This window comes from Ambystoma mexicanum, chromosome 6p (genome assembly GCF_040938575.1).
Source record: "Ambystoma mexicanum isolate Mex_15411 chromosome 6p, UKY_AmexF1_1, whole genome shotgun sequence".
In the NCBI taxonomy this organism is placed as follows: Eukaryota; Metazoa; Chordata; class Amphibia; order Caudata; family Ambystomatidae; genus Ambystoma; species Ambystoma mexicanum.
The window spans coordinates 107,749,062-107,775,933 of NC_090935.1; the positions used below are offsets into that span (position 1 = coordinate 107,749,062).

The following is a 26,872-nucleotide window of genomic DNA, read 5'->3' on the forward strand; positions in this document are numbered from 1 at the left end:
GGAATTGTGCTCCGTTGCAAAGAGGTCCACCTGTGGATACCCCTATTCGTGAAAAATTGAGACTATGGACCAAATGTCCAGCTTCCATTCGTAATTGTTCCTGCCCAGTCTGTTGAGTTGGTCCGCTTCCGAGTTGCTGTTTCCCTGCAGATGTAATGCTTTGATCTGTATGTTGCAAGCTAAAAGCCCACTTCGATATTTCCACTGCTATCATGCAGAGGAAGGGTGATTTGGTGCCCCCCCTTTTTGTTGAACATGGAGGTGCAACTGTCCGTTCTGACCAAGCCCACGCTGTTGCTTATCTGTGGGAGGAATGCCTTCAGTGCTAACCCAATGGCTTTGAGTTCCAGAGCATTTATGTGCAGTTGAGAGCCCTCTCTGGTCCACACCCAGTGTAGAAAATGTTTGCTTAATATATCACCCCACCCAGTAAGGGAGGAGTCTGTGGTAATCACTATGGAATGATTCTGCATCCATAGCGGGGCTCCAATGTGATTATTACTCGGTTTGAGCCACCACCGAAGGTCCTGGTCGAGAGATGCAGGAATAGCTAGTTTGTCCGACTGCACTCCAGTCGCCTGGCCCCAAATGGATGCCACATGCATCTGAATTCTCTGCATATAAAACCTGCTATGAGAGACTGTTAAGATACAAGATGCGAGAAGGCCTAGCAGATGTCGGAACCACCATGCAGATGTTACACGTCTGCTGAAGAAGTGATGCACCACTTTCCCGATATCTGCACCTCTCCTGTGTCAGGTAGACATGTTGTGAGACTGTGTCCTACCGAGCCTCCATGAAGACACTACTCCTAGTGTGGACAGGGTGCAATTTTCTTGCATTGAAAGGAAACCCCAATTGATACAGGCGATCCGCGAGCCTATGGCATGACTGGGACACTCCCTGTGGGGAATTTGTCCGCATAAGGGTACAGATGTAGCCCATCGACCCATAGCAGAGCTGCAATGGTATTCATGAACCTCGTGAACATTTAGGCCAAACAGCAGCACCCTATGTTGGAAGTGAGGACTCATCACTGTAAATCTTCAAAACCTCCTGTGAGTTTGGAAAATGGGGATGTGCAAATGCGTATCTTTCAGATCCAGGAAGCACATCCAGTCTCCCTGACAGAGAGACGAACAAGTTACTTTCTTACCTGGTAACGTTCTTTCGATGGGATGGTCCGACGACGTATTCCATATCTATGACAGGTAATGTCCACAGCTGTGCTGCTTCGGAAAATCTTTGGTGTCTGCGTCCTGCGTCGATGACGTGGATGCGCCATCCCCGAGGACCTCCTCCGACGGCTGACGTCACCCGATGTGATAAGTAGGACGCACGACGCCCATAGCCTCAGTTATAGTTTTTTCCCAGAACGTGTGCCACCAGTTTTCTGCCAGTCAGACACACAAGGCCTTGTGGAACGCAAGCTGCAATCGCAAAAGAAATTCTGCAGCGGGGAAGGCAGGGAGGGAGCGATATGGAATATGTCGTCGGACCATCCCATCGAAAGAACGTTACCAGGTAAGAAAGTAACTTGTTCTTCGAGGGGATTGGGTCCTCCGACGTATTCCATATCTATGAGAGACTCCCAAAGCAGTACCAAGCAAGGAGGTGGGAAAGAATTTAGAATACAAATTTAGCATGCCCAATCAAATTGCAGAATAGAGAACTGCCTTGCCAAAGGCCAGATCTTGCCCTCTGATGGAATCGAGGGAATAGTGACGTACAAAAGTATGTACTGAAGCCCAGGTAGCTGCATCACAGATGTGACGAATAGGAACTCCCCTCTGCAGGGCAGTAGACGCAACCACTACTCTGGTAGAATGGGCCCGCAAGCCAGCCGGAGGGTCCTTACCCGCCAAGCAGTAACACTAGGAGATAGCTAAAATAATCCAACGAGACAAAGTCTGTTTCGTCACAGCTTGTCCCAAACGCTTTCCAGCATAACCAATGAACAGTTGGTCGTCCACTCTGACCCGGGACATGCGCGAGATATAAAAGCTCAACGCTCTCCTAGGATCAAGCCTATGGAGCCTCTCCTCTTCCTTACCAGGATGTGGAGGAGGATAGAACGCCGGAAGAACAACCTTCTGGCTCAAATGAAATTCCGAAACCACCTTCGGAAGAAAAAAAGGACGAACTCTAAGGACAACCCTGTCCTTGTGAAACACAGTGAAGGCTGGCTTAACTGAAAGTGCCTGTAACTCACTCACTCTGCGAGCGGAAGTAACCGCAACTAAAAACACAGTTTTCAGAGTTAACAGCCTCAAAGGACAAGAATGTAAAGTCTCAAACGGAGCACCCATAAGAAACTTAAGAACAAGGTTCAAATCCCAACCTGGCACCAAAATACAAACCGGGCACCAGAAAAGGTGACGGAGGGAACACATTAGTGATTCCTTTCAAAAACTGCGAAATTAAAGGAATCTTAAAATAGGAACACTTCAGACGAGCACTTAAATATGGACAGCGCAGCCAGGTAACCTTTAATGGTCCCCACTTGCAAGCCCCTGTGGGCCAAAGAAAGCAAAAAAGACAAAACCATGGGAATGTCGCATTCAAAAGGATCCACATTCTGAACTCTGCACCAGTCACAGAACTTTCTCCAAAGGCAACGGTACAAAGACTTAGTTGCCGGCCGCCTAGCCGAGAGCAACACCTCCATCATGTCTTCAGGGAGGTCCCAATCCTTATACCTCAACCTTTCAGAAGCCAAGCATAAAGATTGAGGGATCTGACCTCTGGATGGAGAACCTGACCCCCCTCCCATGAGAGCAGATCGTCTCGGTAGGGAAGACGACGTGGAGGGCAGATGGACAAGTCTAGAAGGTCCGGGTACCACGTCCTCTGGGCCCATGCCTGAGCAATGAGGATCATCCGGGAACCGAACCTCCGTAACCTCTGCAACACTTGCGGGATGACAGGGACTGGAGGAAACACGTACAGCAGTGGGAATGACCACTCCACCACAAACGCATCTCCTAAGGCTCCTTTTGGAGGAAATACCCGCGAGCAAAACCTTTCGCACTTCCGGTTGACACTGGAGGCGAAGAGACCCACTTCAGGGGTCCCCCAAAGGGCGAAGATCTCCAGGAGAATCTCCTGAGCCAGCTCCCACTCGTGAGAGATTGTGCTCTACCTGCTCAGAGCGTCCGCCGTCTCTTTGTCGTCTCCGGCCAGATGAACTGCCGAGAACGAAACGTCCTGCTGGATGGCCCAGAATTCGAGCTGCATCGCCTCCCTGCACAGCGGAAGTGACCCTGCCCCCCCTTTTTGTTGAGGTAGTGCATGGCCACCGTGTTGTCCGTCAGAATCAGGACACTCTTCCTGCACACAGTTGGCAGAAAAGCCTTCAGAGCTAGCCTGGCGGCCCTCAGCTCCAACAGATTGATATGGAGTCTGGACTCCAACAGAGACCAACGACTGCTGACTGTCAGCTCGTTGGCATGAGCTTCCATTCCCATGAGGGATGCGTCCGTCACGATCGTCACCTCCGGCCAGGGCAGCCAAAATGGGGCACCCTTCATCAGATTGCCCTCGACGGCCCACCACAGAAGGTCCCAGGCTACCGAGGGCGGCACCTGAACAGGGTCCGACAGCCTGCCGGAGGAATGAGACCACTGGAGCTTGAGTGCCCACTGCAAAGATCTCATTCGCAGACGAGCCTCTGGCACCAGAAGAATGCAGGATGCCATGAGGCCGAGCAGTCTCAAGAACTCGGACGCTGGGAGAGTCTGGGCAAACTGAAACTTGTGCACCATCTGCTGAATGTGAAGAGCCCTCACCTGAGGAGGAAAACACTGCCCCAGGGACATGTCGAGCACTGCTTCGATGTACTGGAGCCGCTGCGTTGGTGTCAAATGAGACTTCTTTAAATTGAGGGAGAAGCCCAGCCTGTGAAGGGAGTGGCAGGTGACGGACAGATGATCCAGGACTTGCTCGGGAGAGCTCCCCCTGATCAACCAATCGTCCAGGTAGGGGTAGACGTGAATCCCCCCTTTCCTGAGATGCGCTGCCACCACCACCATGAGCTTGGTGAAAACCCTCGGGGCGGAGGTCAATCCGAACGGCAGGACCCAAAACTGAAAGTGCGAGTCGCCAACCGCGAACCTCAGGTACTTCTTGTGCTTGGGATGGATCGACACATGGAAGTAAGCATCCTTGAGGTCGAGAGACACCAACCAGTCCTGAAGTTGAAGGGCCTGGAGGACTTCAGAAAGAGTCACCATCTTGAACTTGTCCTTCCTGAGGCGTTTGTTCAAACCGCACAAGTCCATGATGGGTCTCAATCCCCCGTCTTTCTTTGAAATAAAAAAATAAGGGGAATACCATCCCTTGTTCCTCTCCGCTACAGGCACCAGTTCTATGGCGCCTTTCTCCAGCAGGGCTTGAATTTCCTGCGCAAGGAGCGGATCCGGACTCTTCCTTGGTGGATTGTCGTGAGGCCTCTGCCGAAAAGGAAGACAGTAGCCGTGGGTTATGATCTCCAGAACCCACACATCCGAAGTAATGGCTTGCCACTCTACAAGATGCTGCGCCAGCCTTCCCCCAACTGGCGAATCATGGGACCTGGCCTCATGACTGAGTGGTAGCGGCTGCAGCGTTGCCTGAGGGCAAAGAGGCAACTGCCCGAGCGGCCTTGGCACCACGAGTACCTTTGTTTCCACCTCTGGCACTTTTACGATGGCCGCTTTTGACTGCTAGCTCCTCTCGCTTTACTGAAGGACGAGTAATAGCGAAAGGAACCACCCCTCCACTGCTGTCCCCTAGGACGAAAAGGCGGAGGTTGGCGAACTGCAGCGCCCAATGACTTCGCTGCAGCTTTGGAGGTCTGCAACCTCTCAAGGCTCTCGTCAGCCTTGCTGCCAAAAAGGTGTTCACCGTCAAAGGGCATGTTGAGGAGCCGGGACTGCACATCAGGAGCGAACCCAGACTTCCTCAACCACGCAAACCTGCGCATTACGGTGCTCGCCGCCATGGACCGGCTGACACAATCCGCCAAGTCCAAACCCGACTGAACGGCCTCACACATGGCATCCTTGCCATCCTGAACCATAGCAAGGAAACCATCCTGTTCGTCCCCTTCGGGAATATGATCAGCCGCCAATGCAACACAGTTCCACAGAGTGTGAGTGAAACGGGACAAGGCACACATGGAGTTGGCCGCCTGAAGCGCCATACCCCCAGAAGAAAACACTTTCTTCGCCCAGCCGTCAAAACGTTTGTCGTCCCTATCCGGAGGGATGGTAGGATACGACGCCTGCTTTGCCGGGGCCGTAGCCGCCTGCACCACCAAACTCTCCGGGGTGGGGTGCCTAGACAAGTAGCAGGGGTCGCTACTGGCTGGATGATATTTTCGCGACAAAGACTTGCCCACTGCTGGGAGACCCTCTGGAGCAGTCCAAGCCGCCGCCACCCTTCTCTGCAAAGCCATATGAAAAGGCAAAACAGGGTCAGTGGGTGGACCGAGATCAAGGATGTCCGTGAGATCATCCTGAACGAACTCCCCTGGGGGAGCTGACCAACCCAAGTACTCGGTAACCCGAGACATAAGGCGCCGATATGATGAATCGGCATGAGTGCTAGGCTCCGGCTGACAAAACTCCACCTCTGGAGAGGTGTCCAGTCCACTGGCATCATGCAGCGACGGCCTCAGGTCATCAAACTGGCTATGGCCCGAGATAAGGTCATCTGGAACCGTAACCGGAACCAGGCCGCCATCAGAGCCTTCATCACCCTCTGAAATGTACTCCAGGCGGGAGAAGAAGACCTCTGTGTTCCAAAGCAGTGCCGGACCTTAGCCATAGCCTTTCCAGGGCCAAACCCCGTGTCACGGGGCCCCTCCGACACCACCGCGTCGAGGGTGCCGAACGAGTTGGCGCCGGCGTCGACAGAAAAAGCGTTGACGTCGAGCGAATGGGCGTCAACGTCAGCTGTAGCGCCGCCAGCATCGGTGGTGTCGACACAGTCCTCGAAGCCGGAGCCCCGAGCGTGTCTCTCGACAACGTAGGCGCCGACGGCGTCAACGACCCCCTCGGAGGCGGAGCCTCGAGAGAAGTCTTCGACGACCTCAGCGCCACAGGCATCGACGTCTTCTTCGAAGGCGGCACAGGATCACGCGGTCTCGAGCGCGTCAAGGACCGGGACCTGGAACGGGCATGGTGAGAACGGCTACCCTTGTCCAAGCGGGACCTCTCCCGCGAGCCGTGCCGACCACCCGAGCCCAAAGGCGTACAGGCGGTGTCTCTCGACCGGTGCCGACCGACCCCACTCGGAGGCGAGACGGACCGGTGCCCTGCGATTCCAGAATCGCTAGCATCTGCTTCCGGAAGGAAGCCCATTCCTCCGGTGTCGCTTGCATGGAGGGATAAGCGACCCGCCGATGGGCGGAGTCCTCGGAAGAGGATGGGGAAGGCGACCTATGCCAGCGCATCCCGGAATGCCTAGAAGAGGCAGAGGAGTGGCGAGACCGACTCCTCGAAGGAGACCCACCGGACTTCCCACGACGACGCGGAGAGTCACCCCTCGAGTCATCGGTCGAAAGCCCCGCAGACCTCGACTTCCGGGGCTTAGACACCCGACCTACCGACAGTTTCTTCTTGCTTTCTCGCAAGGCTTTCGCAGTGAGCGACTGGCAGTCGACACAGTCGTCCGTATCGTGGGCCTCCCCGAGGCACCAGAGGCAGGCGTCGTGCGAGTCCGTGACCGACATCTTGGACCCACGGTCCCCGCAGTTCTTGAAGCCCGTACGCGGGGTCGAAGATGAGAAAGACATCCCCCACAAACACCAACCGAACAGGTTCAACGAACCGAGAAAGAAAACAGCAACTCCAACGAGTCGAGGCGTACCGAGATTCACGAAGCGAACACGTTCGCGGAAAAAATGGAACTGAGGCTATGGGTGTAGTGCGTCCTACTTATCACATCGGGTGACGTCAGCCGTCGTAGGTCGTCCTCGGGGACGGCGCATCGACGTCATCGACGCAGGACGCAGACGTCAAAGATTTTCCGAAGCAGCACTGCTGTGGACATTACCTGTCATAGATATGGAATACGTCGGAGGACCCAATCCCCTCGAATCCGCAATTTGGGCTGGCATCACCATCTTGAAATGCTCTAGGGGAATAAAGAGGTTGAGGGAAGAAAGGTCTAGCACCACCCTCAGGCCCACCTGGTTATTTTTGGGGACTGCCAACACTCGGGATTAAAACCTCATGCCCCTTTCCCGACCTGGTCCTTGTAGAATTGGGCAATCTTCCTGAGCAGTGCTGAAGAATCAATATGTAGAAATGGAGGGGAAAAGAGGGGGTGGCAACCATAGAAATAATCCAGTGGTTGCTGTAGATGCGGTAGATGTAGAGACAGTCTGCCCTCCACTGGAGAGGGGTGGACCTGGACCTCTTTTTCTTTCTAGATTAAGAGACTGAAGAGGAGGAGGGGGACTGGGAGAACCCCTTAGAAGCCGACCCAAGAAATCTGAGAGGCCCTTCATCCAGTCATGAAGTGAAGAGGCCCATCGCCAGCATCTGTATCCCCATCCATACGTTGCATACCAGTGTCCTGCGGCATATCCCTGGTATGACTTGCCTCCCCCATGTCCTCTGGTATAGGAGGCACTAGGACTGGGGGAGGTGGGAGAGAGGAGGAGGTGGAGGCTTCAACCAGAAACCTGCAGTATCAGTTGTGGGAATGACTGAGGGATCTCTTCCCTAATCAAGCCCTTCAAAATCCCAGCCATTTGCTGAGAGCTCATCAGCACCATAAACTGGTCAAAGAATCGTCCTTGACAGGCTGCTTCTTGTGCTGCTTTTGTTGAATCTTGAGCCGGCCTTTGCTTTTGGCTGGCAGATTGGTCACCCTGGTGCTGAGGCACAAAATCGTAACCCTGAGGCACCTGAAATATGTACTGGATATACGGAGTCCATGACTCTCTGAACACTGGAAATGCTGCATGTAGCGAAAGAGACGCTGGCTCGCTGTCAAGCTTTTCCCACTCTGATTGTGAGGAAGAGAAAGGCGTGAAAGGCCGGGTGTCTGCTGACGTACTGTGACAGCCATGCCAGCCGCATGGCTGGCTGTCTTCTTGTGCGCATGAGTTGGCACCTCAGAATTGCACAGGAAAATGGAGTTCTGCGCAGTGTCCCTCGAGCTCGGCCTCTGCAAAGCCTCTGCCAACGAAGAGCTTGACCCTCAGTCTGGAGGCTGGTAGCCTGGCTCATACTGCATACAGGCGCCTGTCAGACCGTAAAAGGCCATCACACGAGCGCCCTTCGGTGCCAGGCATGGTAGGACCCCGAGGTCCCTCTGTGTGTGTATGCACCGGGAGCTGATTTGGCCTCAGGCCTGACAACTATGTTCAAATCAGAACAACACCCTCTCAGCGGTAGAACCTCCTGGGAAGGACTCTCCCTGCTGGGGTGTTTTTTTTAACAGATGACTTGACCGACTTCCCAACGAAGGTCTTTATGTGTTCCAGTGGGTATATGGAGAAGATTTCCCTCCAGCGAGAGCGCCTGTTTTTCAACGACCTCAGCATGAGCGCACTGCAGGCCACGCACGCATCACACCAGTGATCTACCCTGAGGCACTTCAGGCAGAGCGCGTGCGCTTCAGATGCCGGAAAAGTACAGTCACACAACCCACATCTTGTTAGGCTGTGTAGTGTGGGCTTCTCCTTGCTCTTGGTTCCTAACTCCTACCCTATGGAATGACTTGCAGACAGTTTTGTTGTGGACAAATGATTGGCTGTAGGCATTTATTTTCTACAGAAAATACACAAACACGAATCATGATAACAACATGTGTGTGTGCTTTTGGCCACACTGTGTCCAGGGTTAGAGATGCCAGCCTTCTCCTTGGCCAGTCTTGGTTACCCTCGGGCATCTGTTCCTGGACATGTGCCGCCTACTACTTTCTTCTACCGAATACCAAAGAAAGTACTCAGCATTTCCAGCTCCTCTTTTGTTCGTCTCCTTCTTTCCGAAATTTGCAGGGTGGGTTGGGTGGGAAAACGTTTCTTTCTCCCTTTTCCAGGTCCCAAGAAGCTTACCCGAACGAGGTGAGCTTCTTGCATGGTTTGTGCTTTCCTCACTGATTTGGGCCATACTTATACTCCTTCTGCCCTTTGTTATTCTCGTGGGGGCCGGGCCCTCCCCGGCTCTCCTCCTGGTTTCCCTCACACCTTTCATGGTGCTGTGGGCTGTTGCCCTGACAACGCTGGGGCGGTGGTACCACCTGGCTGCCCCTCCCCTTGCCTTATCGTGCCATCTTGCCCCCACCCCACACCTAAACTCCCCAGTCCCTCCATCGGGCTGTACATCGTATGGCCCGGGGCAGAACCCCTCCAGTGCCTGACATGCGCCAGGAAAGGGAGGCACCGGGAGCTGGTAATCTACAAAAAGAGGTTTGAAAATCTTTGAATAAGAGAAATGGAGCTGTCGCAAACACAAAAAAAGTTATCCGAGATTCACTTGTAGGTCCGTCCCCGTCTGCGTGGAAAAAGGTATTGACGAGAGGAGCAGGAGGGCGGGGTTAGCAGGCATGTTATTGCCCATAGCCCCGCCGCCACACGCTATTCTAAATTTAAAGGGGTAGCTCAACCTTTTCGCTGGTGAAGGGTTCTGGTCCCGTCCCCGTACCAAGGACGCCCATAAAGGATGGAGAAAAGTGGACGGGACGTAGGAGTAAAAGGAACTGGGACACAAGTAGTTCTTCAACGTTTTGATGTACTGTCCAGCACCATGCAGGCCAGTGATACAAAGCGCCCCACTGTGGCTGATTAAGGTTTCTGGTCCATTCTGCACCTGGGATGATATTTCAAAAGAAGAGAAACCTGGCTATGTAAGGTATACATTGGGAAGCCATATTTGAACAGGTCTGAGACCCCACAACATCACCTCTACCCCCCACCACAACCAAACATTGGAGGCTAAGGATGTATGTCTTGTGGATACTGAAAGCCCATGAGTGGCCATTTGTCTTAAAGCCCACTGAATGCAGCAGTATAAGGGGGGGGGCACATCCTGCTGGAGCCACTAAGCCACATTACATTCAGCAGTAGACACTAGCCTCCACTGCTTGCCATGCTTCGACAAAGCCTCCTGCGAACGGTCCTTAAAACCGACAATGTCAGAGCCTGGTCCCAGGGCATGCACATCTCTATGTGCTTTGCTCCAGAATATTTCTTCAACTATTATGTTTTAAAACACATTTTACTGCAAATCAATGCGGGAGGAGGTCCCACACAGCCCAACCAAACATCCCCCCCACCGTAATTGATCCAACCCAACCCCCCGCCCCGTCGACACTGTGGTGAAATGTTTTAAAATGCATTCAGTGTAAGGGTCTTTGAAGCACTGGGCCTGTGATGTAATGGTGGGATACCCTTAAATCAATTAGCCTGCATCCACCACTGGAAATGGTGTCTTTGCCCTGCATACTTGTCATTTTGCAACACAGGCAGTAGCCTGGGCGGAAGAGCGTGTGGTTGAAATGTTGCCTAAATAGGCTTAAACCCAAAGTCATCGAGATCTTCGACTGTGATGCTTGGAGCAGGGTCTGACTGGGACGTAAAAAAGCATTGGGAATCACATAAAGTGGCCCACAACTGTTTGAATGCATATATGACCAAACGACCAGATGCAAAGTGGAGTAACTCAACAAAATGACCTATTTTGGTCAAAAATAACACACCCAAACTAGTATGTATGGCTGGCCAGTCGGGCATTGGCTTATTTCTCTATGGGTCAGTGCGAGCTTGGCCATGCCACTTGCCTTTGTCGCAAACTCAATCCTGACAGGCCGACTTTCCTTAACATCTTCAGATTTGTGCATGTTTCAGAGGACAAAGCAGTGGCTGGACAAAGGGGGTAAGGACACGGTCGGGAGTGGGGGAAAGGTTAGCTGTGGATGCAGGGGGGAGGAGGCGGCAAGGGGAAACGGACGGAGCCAAAGTGGGAATGGAACGGGGGCTGGCGGGTCACCGATGAGGTGGGGTATGTCCACTGCACAAGAGGAGGGAGACGGGAGGTTGATTTGAAATTGCAAGATTTTAGCCTGCATGGGAAGAGGGACCAGAGGGCGATTGGGCATACAAATGGTGTCGAGTCGCAGAAAGAAAGCCAGACCTGCTACAATGGGCTTTGGCAAACACGGTCTGCGACGTGACACCACGGCTCCACCGTTATACAAGCATCATGGGAAGCTTACAGAAGCCCAGGCCTATATCCAGTTTCTTGCTTGACCTTCAAATTTCCCTTCATAAGCTTCATCCTGAAGCAACAATATTGGTTTACCTCAAGCTACTCCAATCGGCATCACATGCACTGGGAATAGGATTTGTAGGGTTGGTTATAAGATTAGAATGACACGCCTGTGCTTCCTGGAATGCTTAACAAAATAAAAAGGTTAATTAGGGCGAGGTGGAAAGTTTGTGATTTTCCCATACTTAATGAAAGCACGGTAGAACAGCAGTACGATACATGAAAAAACTAAATTCAGTGAGGAATCAAAATAGCTATTTATGCCTTGAACCAAGAAATATCACATACAATCATTAATTAAAATTATGGGATATGGTAAATGTACATCATAAGGGAGCATATTTCAGATAAAGGTTAGATCCTGCTGCTTTCCAGCAGAGCTTCCAGGACATCCTCTAGAAGCAACAATGTCCTTGGAAATGCCATGTTGCATTGTAATTGGAAGATGGGGCTCTGTGGGAGTAGGGAAATCTAGGGTTGAGCATGTTTGTTCCGGTAGGCGCTGCATCCTCGGATGGGTAGCAGATTTGCTACTGAGAGTGTTGTGTTCCACCTTTCTAGAGCGTTTAGGTCATTCTGCATTTCAACATACATGTCCAACATGAAAGAACACACGCAGTCACATAAGGCGAAGTGCCCTTGAAAAATGTAGGATACAGCATTCCGCAAGCAAGAATGCGATCAGGAGCATCCTTCATTTTATGCTATTGCTACTGTTATTTTGTAGAGTACAGCAACTGCCAGTTGGCTTCCTGGCTCCAACCTGAAAAAACACACATCGAACTAGGTTAAAGTGTCAGAAGTACGGTGCTTAAAAAAATACCTTTACAGCTGTTTTTCTGAGAAAGAGGTGGTCTGAGATACCTCTTAGAGGTAGAGGAGGATTTTGGGTGACACTAGGGGCCCTGAACTGCAAAGCCTCGCTCAGCCAGTCTCCCTTTCCCTGATACTTTGGCTTTAGGAGGTAGGATAATAGTAATTGTGCGGTTCTATTTGACTTGCAAGAGATTATTTGGTCAAATTCTAATTAGTCTAGTTTTATTTGTTCTATGTGTTAATATCCCAGCAAAAATATTGGCCAACAAAAATATCGACATATTTTTCCGGCGATATTAAGGCACAGAACCTGCGGGGGACACCCCTGCAACCCCTGCATTATTTTTAAAGGACCAGGGGACACCCCCGCAACCCCCACTCCCAACAACTCCAAAAATTATCCCCTCCAAAAATATTGCCTATGGCCGTTTCAGACGACCATATGTACGGCGATATTTTTGGTGGGGATAATATGTAGTGATACCGTTTTATTTGTATCTTTTTACATTTGCCTGCAAATATATGCAGGGCGAAAATCTCCTACATTGTAATCTTCCTATCCCGATTGTGCTAGCTCGGAGTAAAATGAGGACATTAGTTCTTAATCAATTTTGGTGCAGTCCATAAAAGCCCCAGATTGTAATGCACATTGATTAAATCTCACAAACTGCAAGACAAGGCAAGCAATTTGATGCTTGTGAAGCCGAGTGGCTACAACTTGCTCAGTCTCTCAGAATATGGAAAGGTGTCTTCAAGACAGCTGCAACCTGAAACTTCATAGAAAGCTTTGTGTCCAAGAGGACACCTGGATTGAGTACCTGTGTCAGGGGTGGGCAAAGGGGCTCAGCGAACTGGTCCAAAAACCATCACCGACCGTGCTAGGCACAGTTTCCCACCACCATCCATTCTGTCACAACAAAGTTCAGCTTTAGTTTACTATTGGCCATCCCTTAGTCAATTTCCATCCTGCAGACAGGAGAGTTGAAACTGGCAAGCTAGGGAGAGGACATATTCTGACCAAGAGCTGTATGTCATCTGTGTAATGTAATTATTGTGCCCAATGAATTTCAGTAACTTGATTAGTGTCAAGAACTATATGTTAAGCAAGAGGAGTGAGTGCGGACCCTTGTGGTATTACACAGGTTGGCCGAATTTACTTGGCTCAATTGTCCTGTAAGTTATGGTGACCAATCGCACTGAATGCTTCCCACTGATAGAGGCTCATCAATATCACAGCCCCAACAGAACCAGCATCTGCCAAAACGCTCTTGTCAAATAACATAGTTCTAATCACTACTTTTGGGATATGCAGAGGCTGGTATGCTGCCTTGTTCAAGCACAACGTGTTGTTACTCTGCATACAATCATTCAATTGTTACAGCACTACCTTCTCAGAAGGGCTGTTGTGCAGGGAATGTTTCAGATGGCTGGGTCTATAACTTATCTCTTGTTTTTCTTTTGTTAAGCAATGGTGTGATTATCGCACGTTTAAGAGTTTTGGGCACAGTTTCTGTAGAAAGAGGTACTAATGATTTATTTTATTTTTTGGATTTGTATTGGGTACTACAGCCCAAATGCATTGAGGCGCTGTTGCATGAAATTGTAAGGAGGCATACTTCAGGGTTACATTGAAGGCAGCCCAGCAGTAACATACATAGGTGGTTACATCTTCAGAATATAATACATTACATGAAGGTTTCATACTAGCTGGTGCAGTGAGTGGGTGACTGGAAGAGTACTGGTATCTGTGGAAAGAGGTACTCATGATTTCTAATGATGCAGTGAGTGGGTGACTGGAAGAGTGCTGGTATCTGTGGAAAGAGCTTCTCATGATTTCTAATGATGCAGTGAGTGGGTGACTGGAAGAGTGCTGGTATCGGACATTGGGAAGAGTGGGCATTGAGGGCACTCCCTTACCGTCTGATCCGTCAGGGGAGGTAGGACGATCATCTTCTCCATAGTGTTCATCACCACGCGCCAGAGTTCTTTCAGCACTCGCTTCAGCACCGTCTTCTCGCACACTGTGGCAAAGAGCGTCAAGCTGCCATGAGACAGAAGCGTATCAGACACGCGGATGCAGAGGGGATATGCAGATCAGGTAGTTACAAAGCTTGGGACCAACTTCCTCTGGGCTGCACAACGCAAGAGAGCTTTGAAAAAATGGAGGATATTCTGGTGCCACTGTTAAACCCACAGTAATACAACATTTTCCAACCTAATCTTAACTAGACATCGTCATTGCATGCTTTTATTAACCAAGATGTAAAATGTTATCAGGTTTTAAGGCCACTGAGACCTAGCAAGACATTTGCCACCTCAGTTTTAAGATTAAGGTAGGTTTTGGCAGGATTTCTCGTGTATATGAATTCACGCTCACCAAAGAATTCACGTCATACTTCCTGCAGAAGCATTCAAACTGATCATGCATGCTGGGTCTTGCACTGAATGTCATATTCACAAAGATGCTCATGCACCCTTCTAGTACCAGACAAAGCTCCAGTTTTAGCAGCGATTGTGCCCTTCGGTTGAGAGTTAGTTCTCCTACAGATCTACAGACCTACCCTCTTCTGCGTGCTTAGCGCGGCTGCAAGCATGCGGAGACTGGGAACACTCCAGATCATCTAGATTGACTACTACTTAGACTTCAAGGTCTTCAATTTGTTGAAGTGAGCTTGGCTTCTCGACAGATGTTTCTGATGCTTCTGAAGGATATTCCATCATGTCGGATTTCATAACTTTCCAGGGCAGACAATTATGCAACAATGTTCTGACCTGTGATGTGGGCTTCTAACCTGAGTTCCAGCACCAAGTTAATTAACACAAAGCCCATTAGCAGCTCAGACGGCACATTTGATTCTGCTACTTTCAAAACATACAGTATAATCTTCATCCGAGCACAAACATTCCCCCCCCAGAATCTGTGTCACAAAATCCTTGAATAATCTTCATCCGAGCACAAACATTCCCCCCCCAGAATCTGTGTCACAAAATCCTTGAACAGATTCTTCTTCCATAATACAGTGTGTACCTGGAGCTACGGATCTGGGGATAAGAGAGCTCAGTATTCTGATAATACAGTTGTTCTACTTCACATCTATCTAAATATGGGTTTATACATCATTTGTGTGTCAGAGTACCTTACATTCTTACATAGTTATTTGTGAGATCTCAGTGGACTTCACAGAAATGTACAAACAGTGTGTAACCAGCCAGGAGTAAGACTCGGACACAAGGACATAGTGGTGGTTGGTAAAGACTTTTATTAAAGTAAAAAGAGGGTTGGAGGAAATCCTATCTTGTCCTGCCTCAACGAAACTAAGGGATGCCTGTGTCAGAATGCCCAAAGTAAATTTCTCCATCCTGTGTCCAAATTCTAACCTGACCCTTACACACTGAACTCAAGATGAAGTGAAAATGGATACAGTCTTTCAACGGGTCATCTGCAGCTGTTTTACAGAGTTCTAACAAAGTTCCAAAAGGTGCAAAAAGAAAGAAATAGCCGACGTTCCACAATCCTCAGGAGATGCTTTCCTCCCCTTGAGTTTCTCAGGCTTCTTACAATACACAGTCCCAGAGGGCATGATTCTTCCCCTGACCGCTTTCTCACTTTCACAATTCACAATGCAAAGACGATATTCCTCTTTTCTTGGCTCCTAGGCACAGTTCACATTTTTTCACACAATTCACAAGTTTTCAATCACTTCCCTTGACCTAGTTTCCATACACTCAAGAGGTTGACTTCCTGCTCTTGAGATCCTCAGCTTACAAGTACATTCGGACAAGTTCCAGACCCTAATCTGTCGGTATGGCACACTCTCCTCCTTCGCGTTCAAACACTTTTATTTATTCCATTGGGTGCAGGTCTCAGACTTCGCAATCAGTTCACCTGGTGTAATTTTCTGCCAGGACTTTATCAATATTCACAGGTCACAGACTCGCAATCAGGTTGCCTGGTATACTCTCCTGACAGGTCTTTCTCAGTTTGCAACAGTTCTGTGCTTTTATATTTTCTTGATTTAATCATCAGGTCCTCTGCCCTCTTTTACTTGCCTCATTCAATATTTGACGTTGGGTCCCACCTCCCCTGCTCAGGTTCACCCAGCTCATATATTTGCCTTTTAAAGTTGTGCAATATATGCAACGAAGCACCCCAGTGTCCCAACTCCCCTCTCTGGGCTGACTGGTCTCTTTTGGCTGCTTCAGCATTCTCCACTGTCTGCAATTTTCCCAGTGACTCGCTTCCACCTTTTCCTTGTGCCTCGTTGGCTCTTCGGTACCCACAATAACTCGGCCTTCATTTCATAGCTTCTTCTGCTCTCGGCATCTGTGCAGCATAACTCCTACTCCCGAGCCTCTTGTGACAGCACCTGCAGGATCTCTCTTGCTCCCCACTGCAACTTGCTTCCTCTCGGGTTCCCGCATTGGGAGTTGTGGTTCTCCAACTTTCTTTTTTGACATGGTCAACCACAACATCCTGATTACTCGGTCTCTGCGAGACCCTTGGTATCACGGATCAGGCTCTAACTTGGCTGACCTCCTCCCTCCTGGACCAACCCTCCCAGGTCCAGCTTGGTTCCCATCTCTCCACCACCTCTCTCGCTACATGTGGTGTTCCCTAGGGCTCTATCCTCTCCCCCTGGCTCGTCAACATATATCTGCCCTGTAAGGAAGGCATGGTATCAAACAGTAAGACAGACACAAGTGATCACAGTTCAAGGGTGGTTACTGAACTTCAATCGGGTTTGAAAAACACCTATCTAATCCTAAATCAAATAATAATAACGCAGTCCTAGTGGTGTCTTGTCAAAATAAAAGGTCCTATAATAATAAGTAGGGATTAGAAAACGTGGATTCGATGAAGTTAAGCTGTGCGCTATTGACCACTTCTTGAATCTGTACGTGCTAAAGAAAAGATTCAATTCAATGTAACTGGCAGCAATATCACCTCACCTCCCCGCTCATCCACTAAGAGCTGGTATAATTGGATCAAACAAGATTTGGGGTTGTGAGTGGGGACCATGCACTCTTGTTGACACAATACGTTGTAAACACAATCAAAGAATTATTATATATATGTATGTCTTGATTGAAAGATCTCTTCAAATCCCATGTATTAAAGAAGAGTAGATTTTATTCAAAGTCTGGACAGCCTTTGAATCTAATCTACTCTCCATGGGCTCAGACCCACCTTAACACAAAATGTTCAATTGATCTCCCTCTGCTGGGCTCTCACCAACTTTAGCAACATCGAAGACTTTCGACTGCGTGCAGGATTTAGCGTGACCTGTCACAGGACCACTTCGATTCACAATTCTCTACAACTCTTTCACTTTTCAGCTGCATACCTTACTGAGACCTTCGATTGAGCAAACACGCAGTGCTGGCCCTCTCTGTCAAAGGTATCATTTCAATCGACAATTAGCAGTTCAACTTTACTTGCGTCTTTTATCACATGTATTTCAAACAAGGTTTGTTCCAGCACTCGCCATACAATGTTTCCACTTGCAACCTTGGCTTTGATGCAGACCGGTCTGTATCAGCCTCCCCAACTGACCAGCTGTGTTGATTTCACTGACGGTGCTTTGTTCTTGGAGCCAAGGACAGTACCACGGTGGCTGGTGATTCTTCCTGCCTACATTATTGACGCAGGAGTGCCCGAGGTGTCTGACACACAATGCAGGATTCTGCAGCCTGCTTTTACAGTCTTACGCTTTCCGGTCTCCAGGGTTCATGAAAGCAATGGTTTCTTGGCGAAAAAAGGTCAAATGGAACTTCCCTCCTTGTGATCCCTTTCTGTTTGCTGTCTTTCTTCTTTCGTTAAACTGCAATCTTGAAACTGCTAATTCCTCGTGTATTTTGTCTCGCTGAGAGTGTGCTCTCGTGCTCCGCCTTTTATCCGTGTGAGGAAGCATAATGGAAGTCAGGTGTGTGTGATGGTCAGTAATAGCTGGACCATTGTATTGGGACATGTCAGGTTTAGGGCTCGGGTGTTAGTCTGTTTTCTCTCATAGCGGGCTGTCCGTGAGAAAGTGTTCCCAAATATCCTACTTGGTAGAATGGGGTAAAGGTGTATTAGGGAAGGGGATACTGTGCCTCACCATCTGGTGTCCCACTCCCACAAGAACCCTCATCCAGGTGATCCTCCAGCACTTGTCCACCACCAGGAACTGGATCCACCACCTTCTTGTTTCTCACACCCCTTTGGCTCTCCTAATCTCTACCTTCACCTCTAACTTTCAGTGTTATGGAGATGACACGCCGCTCTCCTTCAGGCTACCCTCTGCCTACTCTTCCTCTTCACTCATCCCTGCTATTCAGTCATGGTGTGCATGTAATGGTCTCTGCCTCAATGCCAGCAAGACTGGGATCCTTCTCATTGGGACCCCTCCTCCCACTTTCCCTCTCTCACTCTGGCCGCCTTCCTTGGGCCCTCTTCCCTCACCCTCTGTTGAGGCAAAAAAATGGAGTGAGCAACGACTCCACATTCTTCTTCTCTCTACACATCACAGACCTTGTCAAGAAGTCCCACTTCCAGCTGTACCGCCTCAAAGGTATTCTGCCTTTTCTCACCTTCCCCCAGAAGCTCAATGTCTCCAGAGCTCTGTTTCTCTGTAGGCTGGACTACTGCAACAGCCTCTTTCTCAATCTGCCCACCTCTACTCTTTGGCCTCTTCAACTCATCCAGAACAGGACTGCAAGACTTATCCTTGGTCTCAAGCCCAGGTACCGCATCTCTCCGGCCCTGAAATCTCTCCACTGGCTCTAAGTGGCTGCAAGGATCAGGTTTAGAACCACAAGGCATTTTGGGGCAGTGGCCCTTACTACCTCCATCTCTCTCTTCCTAAGTACCTTCCTTCTAGAAGCCTTTGCTTGTCTACCTCTAACTCTCTGTGGGTGTGTAGCTTCTCCAAGCAGTGATTGGGGGGTAGAACTCTCTCCTCTGCAGGTACCTCCCTCTGGAATGGCCTCACTGCCCCTTCCCGCCTTGAGATGGACCTCCTTAAGGTCCGGAAACTCCCCAAGACCTCTGCTTTCTCTCTCGGTCTATACTGCTAACCTTCCCTTGCTCCGGGTCCGTCTTCTGACTGGCTGTCATCTGGTTCTTACAGGATACCAGCCCCATCCCCCCCGCCGGACTAGTCCCCCTGAACTTGCCGCCTGGCCTTGCTTGCACTCCTGGCTAACTTTGCACTACCGGGCTGGGATTGCCCCCTTTAGTCCCAGCCTTGCAGCACTTAACTCAGGGCTCTGCTGCTCTGGGTGCACGTCTCCCTGCACCCTCTCCCCTGCACTTGTTGTTTGTGCACTTGCATCCTGTTCCCCCTCCCTTGCCTTGTTGCACCTTGAAACACTTGTGTATAGGCGCATAATAATCAATCAATCTTTCCGCTTGATGTTATCGGATTCATCAACAACTAGCGTACGTTTGGTTTTGTGGCCTCAGTTTTCTGCGTTGCTCTAGTGCTCTTCTTCATCTCAGTCCTTTTACTACAATGCTATGAAAGAATCTTATTGTCAGTGTGGATCAAAGGTTCTGGTTCTATATCGCAGTAAGCCATACAGGATTGGTAATTCAAGGGGTTGGTGCCATACCCGAAGTGAAAAGGGAAATAACATGTTCCAGATAGTATGTCCATCTCCATCCCATGAGGGTTGTCTCCCCTCTTATGGTCCTCCTTCAGACAGTCACCCACACGGTCAGGATCAGGTAGTGGCTGCCTTTCCCTGGCAATATGGAAAGATTTTCCCTGGAGAGGCCATGATGACATCACTAGTTTCATCATAAATGTAATTAATTTCCTTCATTTTGAAGGGGGCATGCCTTTCTAGTCCCCATGATCCCTCTGTGTGCCCCACTGTGCCAGTGTGTCACTGTGTACCCTCCCTTCCTGTTCCCCATGATGCTATGTCTTCCTCCAACCCCCCGTCCTATCGCTGCAAGCGCAGCCCTCTGCCGATGCATGTACCGTGTGTCTCTGTGTTCAACCTGCCTAGTGTAGTCAAGAAGCTCCAGTGATATCGCTATATTCCCTCTGTAGTATCCCACTGCCTCGAGTCCATGTGATGTCGCTGTAAGCTCCACAGTGCCTGTATCTCGCTTCAGCCCTGCCTTCTTGCCCCCCCGTCCTGTTGCTGTAAACCCATCCTTCCAGTCCTTATGTATCCCTCTGTCCCCATGTCCTGTTACTATAAGCCCAGCTCTCTAGTCCCTGTGATGTGCCCGAGTGCCCCTACCCCACCAGCTCCCGTGCTGTCATTGTGTACGCCTGCCCCTCAGGCCCTGCCCCGTAACTCTATGGCCCCTGTGACTGTATGCACAGCCCGCTAGTCCCTGCGATGTCCCTATTTGTGCCCTACCACACCAGCCCCGTGCTATCGATGCATATCCCCCTGGTCCTGTGATGTTGTTGTCTACCTAGCCCCTCACCTCCACTCGATGTCACTGTGTACCCACTACCCCTAGGTCCCCACTTTCCACTGCTGCCTAGACCATCCCGTCGATGCGCCAATCCGCTGATACAATATGACGCAAGTATGTGCACAGCCCATGCCTCCCCACGGTGACGCAATACGCTGACCCTCCTGTCCCTCTATGAAATCTCTGTACACCCATGCCCCCCTTGTGCCCCATGTTGCGACTGCCTACCAAAGCCCCTCCAGTCCTCTTATGTCTCTATATACCCAGCCCCTCTGGTCCCGTAATGTCTCTCTGTAGCCCGGGCCCGTTCATGCTTTCTGTTTGTCCCTTGCACGGCTCCCCGCGATGTGTACCCAGCCCTCCCAATCCTCCTGTACCGTTCCTGGCATGTCCCCACTGTCCTTACCTCACCACTTGCTTCAAAGTGCATTATGCTTAGGCGCTTTATGCATGAACCATCATATCACTACGCTTACTCTCTACTCTACACCATCACTCAATTAGAGTACAGCTATACCCCTCGATAAATTCGGCCTAGCTGCTCACATACTAACACTACCCCATGAACACCTCATCACTCTAATAAAACGCAGCTATACCCCACGACAAACCGGCCTAGCTGCTCACATAAGGCTCCTACAGGGCTTATGCAGCCAGAACCCAGTCTGGGTGTCCACCCAACAGACTGCACTCATTAAACTGATATCTCCACCACCACACCTAACGCTAGGATGCAGCTACCATCAGGCAATTCCACCAGCTGCCCACATAACTGGTGCACCCACGCACCCTACGACAACAAATCTCTCTACTGACCTGGACTGCGGTCCCCGAAGGCGTTCAACCGACCAGCGCTTTGAGGTCATACCAATGATTTATAGGGCGCTATATAAATTCCAAATAACATAACATAACATATAAGGAAGATACAAGTGCAATTGGGCTTTTACACTATTTTTAATGTGACTTCAGGTATTTAGGGGCTTTGACATCATAAGCAACACATCTACTCAGGACATCTGTCCGCAGTTTTGGGCAGCCTATTTATCTCGGCATTTTTAAAAGACACGGCCCATCGCTTAGGATGACCCTGGTCAACCATGCTCACAATATACTTAGAATAGCCCAAGCACATCTAAAGCCCCTCACACACCAAGACTTTACATTCACATTACAGCAAGCTCCTTCCTATCCCCTTCTTACACACCTTAACATGCCCTCACAGGGATTTACTTTAACAGAGCTCTCTTGTCTTATAACACACCTTGCTCTAGTCAATGCTTCCTAAGCAGAGTAAGTTTCAGATGATTCTGAGTGGGCTTAATGCACCTGAACTCGGGCAAGGTTTATGCTCTTTGAGACTACTACGGCGGTGAGGTAGTGCAGTATAAAAAAAATAAAACAATGACTACCAGTAACCAGATGCATTTTTAATCCATGCAATACCTTCTTATTTTGAAAACCGTTGTGATAATTTTATCTATTCTTAATTATCCTTTACAAGATATACATTAATGACCCCTTGGAAAGTGATTATCAAAGCATGTCAACAATATATTCGTATTTGGAATGGAATCACTTTTTTACTTCCCCAAAAATATTTGCCTTCCCAACTTAAAACATAGGGAGTAAAATTCCCCCATTCAGAAACCTTATCTGGCGCCCTGGTTGCTGACCAGTGTTTTTTTCAAGTACATAACCTATATTACATAACCTATCTTGCCACCATTGTCTGCATGTTTGATTGGTAGGCAGCGCCAGGCATACATGAATGTGTTGTCATTTTGACATTATGGAGAGTGGTTTAAAGCGTAAAGTTCAGGCCTACAAACGCGCAATTCTAACAGTAAAACAACTAAGAAATAAAACAAACGAAAACATTTGACCCTCCCACTTTTACCACATTCCACACCGCCCATGCCACCTCCAAACACCTGCCTGCTTTTGCCCATTTCTTCATTCTTGCCTTGGGGTCCTTTGCCTTATAACTGACACGCCACCATTTTCATGGTTTTGGCTATTGTCGGGAAATGAGTTTTGATCATTTTACCCAGTGGTGTCTTTAATCTTTTTGAATTTACGCTTGAATTCATTCTGGATGAATGGTAGTCCTGAAGCATCACTCACAACTTCCCTTGGTGTAACACAGAGAAAGCTGCTATAACAATACCTCGGCTTTCCTTAGAACCCGGCTACTTGTTGCAAGTAAGTAGGAGGAAGCAAACACTGATGGCAACTATCTGAGCATTAGCTTGGGTTGCAAATGCACAGGCATACTACCCCCACCTGACTGCCATATTTGTCCTAGTGTTTAACTTGTAAATTTCCCTCCTTTGACAAACTTGTGTAAACATAGTTAAATCACCATTTCAGGTGTGTTCTGCATGGTAAATCACTCCGAGTTGTAATGACTTCGGAATGGTCTAAATGCTGGTAAATTGAAACCTACAAAATATTGCTTGACAGGCCTGTGGCCCATGCTACAAAATTGGCTTGGCTAGTAAGGACTGCATGCTTTACCCTTATGGGACTAACTAGAAATACAGACACAGATACCAGGGTTCAATAAAAGGTTTTATTAAATGTAGAGTGTTTGTGTTTTAACTAATCCATCCAGCACACCAGGATCAAAAGCAATACTTGTAACAACAGTACGTCATCCTGCAACATTTACAATGTGTCAACATCCGCTATCTTACCTGTACCATGTAACTAAGTTCATTGCAAGTAACAACGCCTCAATGCCCCTGGGCTGCTTGTGCACTATATAAATGTAAATAAATAAATAAATAAATAAAGATGGAATGTTGAAGAAAGAATAACAGAACAAAGACAGAACTACCCTGCCCAAGGTTGGGCTAAGCAGGGGAGAAAAGAATCCAAATGGGATTTTAAAAAAGGGGACAGTTAGAAAAAAGTTGGAAAGGAGAAAAAAAACTACAGGAGAAGGGGAGACGAAAACAAAACAGAGCGTGGAGAAAACAGAAAGAAACTAATTCTCTGCTGGGGGTGAGAGGGTGGGGGAAGCGGGCAGTCGCTGTGTGTGGTGAGACCCCCCAGAAAGTGAATTGTGGGGGACAGGTTCATGGCAGGGGCAGCTCAGCCGTCCATGGGTGTAACGGTCCATCTGGGGGCAACACCGGACGGGCCCAGAAAAATCACAGGTCCCGGGCAGTGTGCGTGGGGCTGACCAGGCTGACGATGGACCGCCCAAACCGGACTACGTGATGGGGCGGCCCGCACCAGGGAGCTTGACATGCCCCGAGACAGCCCGCATTGTGGCCCGCGAAGCGTGCCCTATCTGTAAGCCCTCCCAGGCATCACAAGCCAGGCGGCCCGGGAGGTGAAGATCGAGAAGCCCATTCCACCCCATAGGGTGGTGCAGTGAAGATAAGTCCCAGGCTACCTCGCAAGGCAGTCAGGGTGAAGGGCGGGACGCTGCAAATCCGAGACTGCTTTGTCGTGGCAGCCCAGGTGATGAGAAGCCTTGGGCACCTGCAGCAGGGCAGCCCGGGTGAAGGTATGGTTGCCGACCCTCCTGCAGTGATAATGGGTAGTGTAGTTGGTCTCTAGCCCCCGTTTTCCGGCTCTGTTCCAGGCAATGGTGTTCACCTGTCTCACCCCAGACCCGGGACAGTCCGCATTGTGAAACATCACCCCCAGTCCCCAGGATTGCTAGATAGGGTGGGGCGCTGCACCTGAGAAATAGAATTGCTATTAACAGGAGGTGGGCTGCACCAGAGTTATTCCCTTACTAAATGGACACAGACACAAAGGTGGATTTTGTAGGCATCCAAATGTGGACCCCTTTTTATTTATAATTAAAATAAAAGTTAACTTTAATCCCCTTCCTAAAGTTCCCCTGACGTGAGTTCCCTTTAAATGGGGATCTACTCACTGTTCCTTGGAGTGATCTCAGGGACCGAAGGGTGAGTGTGAGGCAACAACAGACACCTTCCCTAACTCCATGTACCACTCCCATGGAGTCTTCCTCTGTGCATGTCCCCCCCCTCCTAGGTGGCCTCACCCATGCACCTGCTTCCTTCCGCGCCAGGGTACGCTCCTCCCTTATATTTAACAATAACATGTCAAACGTACTTAACATTTCTGTTAAAAATCCTTCCTCGCTGCAGAACAATTACCCTACTTAACCTTTATTATACACATAAAATATAGAGAATGACATAAAAATGTAAACACATTATGTCAAAGTGGGGTGATTGCAGTCCGTCACACGATTAACGGTACTTTCTGGGCTGGGCTTTGGTGGTGGCGGGAGCGAGGTGGTCTTGTCTTATCCAAGGAGAAAGTGCTTTTTGAGGTTTAGACCGTCTTTCCTGCCTATGGTTGAGTCATGCTTTGACCTGTCGCAGAAGATCCATCTCCTGGTCTTTTACCTTCTGCCTGACCCACGCAAGATGGGTCGAGGTTTCATTGACTTGACCCCAGAAGGGCTCACAGCTACTTTGTCTGTCTCACGGAAGAGGGCTAACGGGAAGGACACCAGTTCTTTTTTACTAGTGTGTGGGCTGGCCGAGACCAAGTACAGGTGGGTTCCAGGTTCACGATGCTCGACGTGCATGAAGCTCACTAAACTAACTTGTGGAAATTATGGAAACCTGGAAAAGAACAGTAAGGGCAGGCAATCTCAAAGGACCTGAAAACAAAGACTCAAGTGAAGCCACTATGAAGAATGTCAGAACAAGTTGAACAATACACACAGGCTTGGTGGAATATGACTGGCTAGCCATCTGAAAACCCTCTCAGCAGAAGAGATAGTAATGAATGAGCCTTGTACTGCGGGCCTTCCTGAAGATCAAAATAGCAGTCAAGTACCCCTTAATAGTAGAGATCTGAAGGCCCTACAGGGCCAAACGAGAAAGAAATCCAGAACAAAAGAGGACAGGCAAATCAAAGGTTTCAACACTTCCTATAGCACCAAGAAGACAACCTATGCCTTGTGCAAGCATACATCTGTTAGGGAGCTGGCCTCATGGCCCAAAGGAGCACATCCAAGGCCTTATCAGACAGCTCTCACTCCTTGTACCTCACTCTGTCAGCAGCCAGGGAAGGGACCACTCAGACTTGGATGCAGCACTTTGCCCTCCAACTGGGAAAGCCGGTACACCCACTGAGTTTCCAAGGAGGGTAGAAGAATATGCCCAGAGGGTCTAGGTACCAGGTCCACCTGGATCAGTCTGGAGTAATGAGAGTGGACCAAAACCATCTCTGTCTTCTGAGGTCCAGTTAGGTGATGGAAGTCAGAGGGAATGCATAGAGGAGAGCCAGGTTCAATGGATCCCATAGATCTGGTCACATGGAAAATTTCATCACATTTTCTGTTGCATTATTACATACACCACCCCCAGACTAACCACCCTCAACAACTCTTTTAAACTACTACCCGTCTCCGCACCTCCCCTAAAAACACAGCAGAAAATGTGGTGAAATGACCTTCATCAAAACCAGTGAAACCAATACAGCCAGATGGGCAGAGACAAGATTAGCTACAATGCGTCTCCCATAGCCCCCTGTGGAGGAAATTCCCCACCCTGTCCAGATTAAAATCCAACAGGGAGAGATTGTTCTTCAGAATCTAGAACAGTGGCACTGCCTCCCTACACAGACGCAGCATCCCTACACCGCCTCACATTTTCAAATACATAGCCCACAGAGTTCTTCATTAGAACTGGACACATTTTCCACATACAAATTGAAGAAAAGCAGCTAAGGTCCCTCCTTTTGTTTCTGGCATGAGGTTGAATGAAAGGTAGCGCGAGTACAGGAATAGGTAAGCAGAAAGGTAAGGTAGAGAAAACATCTATGCACCTTCGACTCAAGGAGGGGAGGAAGGGCGGGCGCATGTGAATCGTACCAGATACAAGCATCAGAAATATCATTATGGTTAGCAATGTATGCCTTCTGAGGCTTGTGGATCTGCTTAGATCTCATGCTATGCATAGATTAGCGAGCAGTACCTGGAGAAGGAGGTGGGTTGTGAGACGGTACAGCAGCAAATAGATGTTTTGGCACTGCTTGTCCCACCTGTGAATCTGCTTTTGAGTGTGTGTCAATGCAGTCATTCTGAGTAAAGGTATGAACAGAGGTTCAAGTAGTAGCCTTGCAAATTGCATCTAAGGGAACATTTGCAATAAAGGTTAAAGTAGCTCCTGTACTTTGTGTAGTGAGCTCTTCGTGTACAGATTAAAGTATTTTTTGATAGAGAGTAGCAAGGCTATATGCACTTGACTATTCATCTGGAGATAGCGTTTTTTAAAATATAATCTCCTTCCCTGCCGGGTGCTATGGAAACAAAGAGTTGATCTGGTTTCCTTAGAAGTTTTGTTTAGACCACCCTCCTTATGTCTACGGT

General features: G+C 49.1%; 1 protein-coding gene across 4 annotated transcripts in view; it reads right to left on the reverse strand.

Moving 5' to 3' along the window:
* The window catches only part of LOC138511252 (protein unc-13 homolog B-like), a 2,171,549-nt gene that overhangs the window by 221,703 nt on the left and 1,922,974 nt on the right, over nt 1-26,872 (reverse strand). For all 4 annotated transcript variants that reach the window (XM_069626798.1, XM_069626797.1, XM_069626799.1 and 1 more), the window contains one exon: nt 13,998-14,121. In XM_069626798.1, the coding sequence (XP_069482899.1) occupies nt 13,998-14,121 (124 nt within the window). The remainder of the gene's footprint in view (nt 1-13,997; nt 14,122-26,872) is intronic.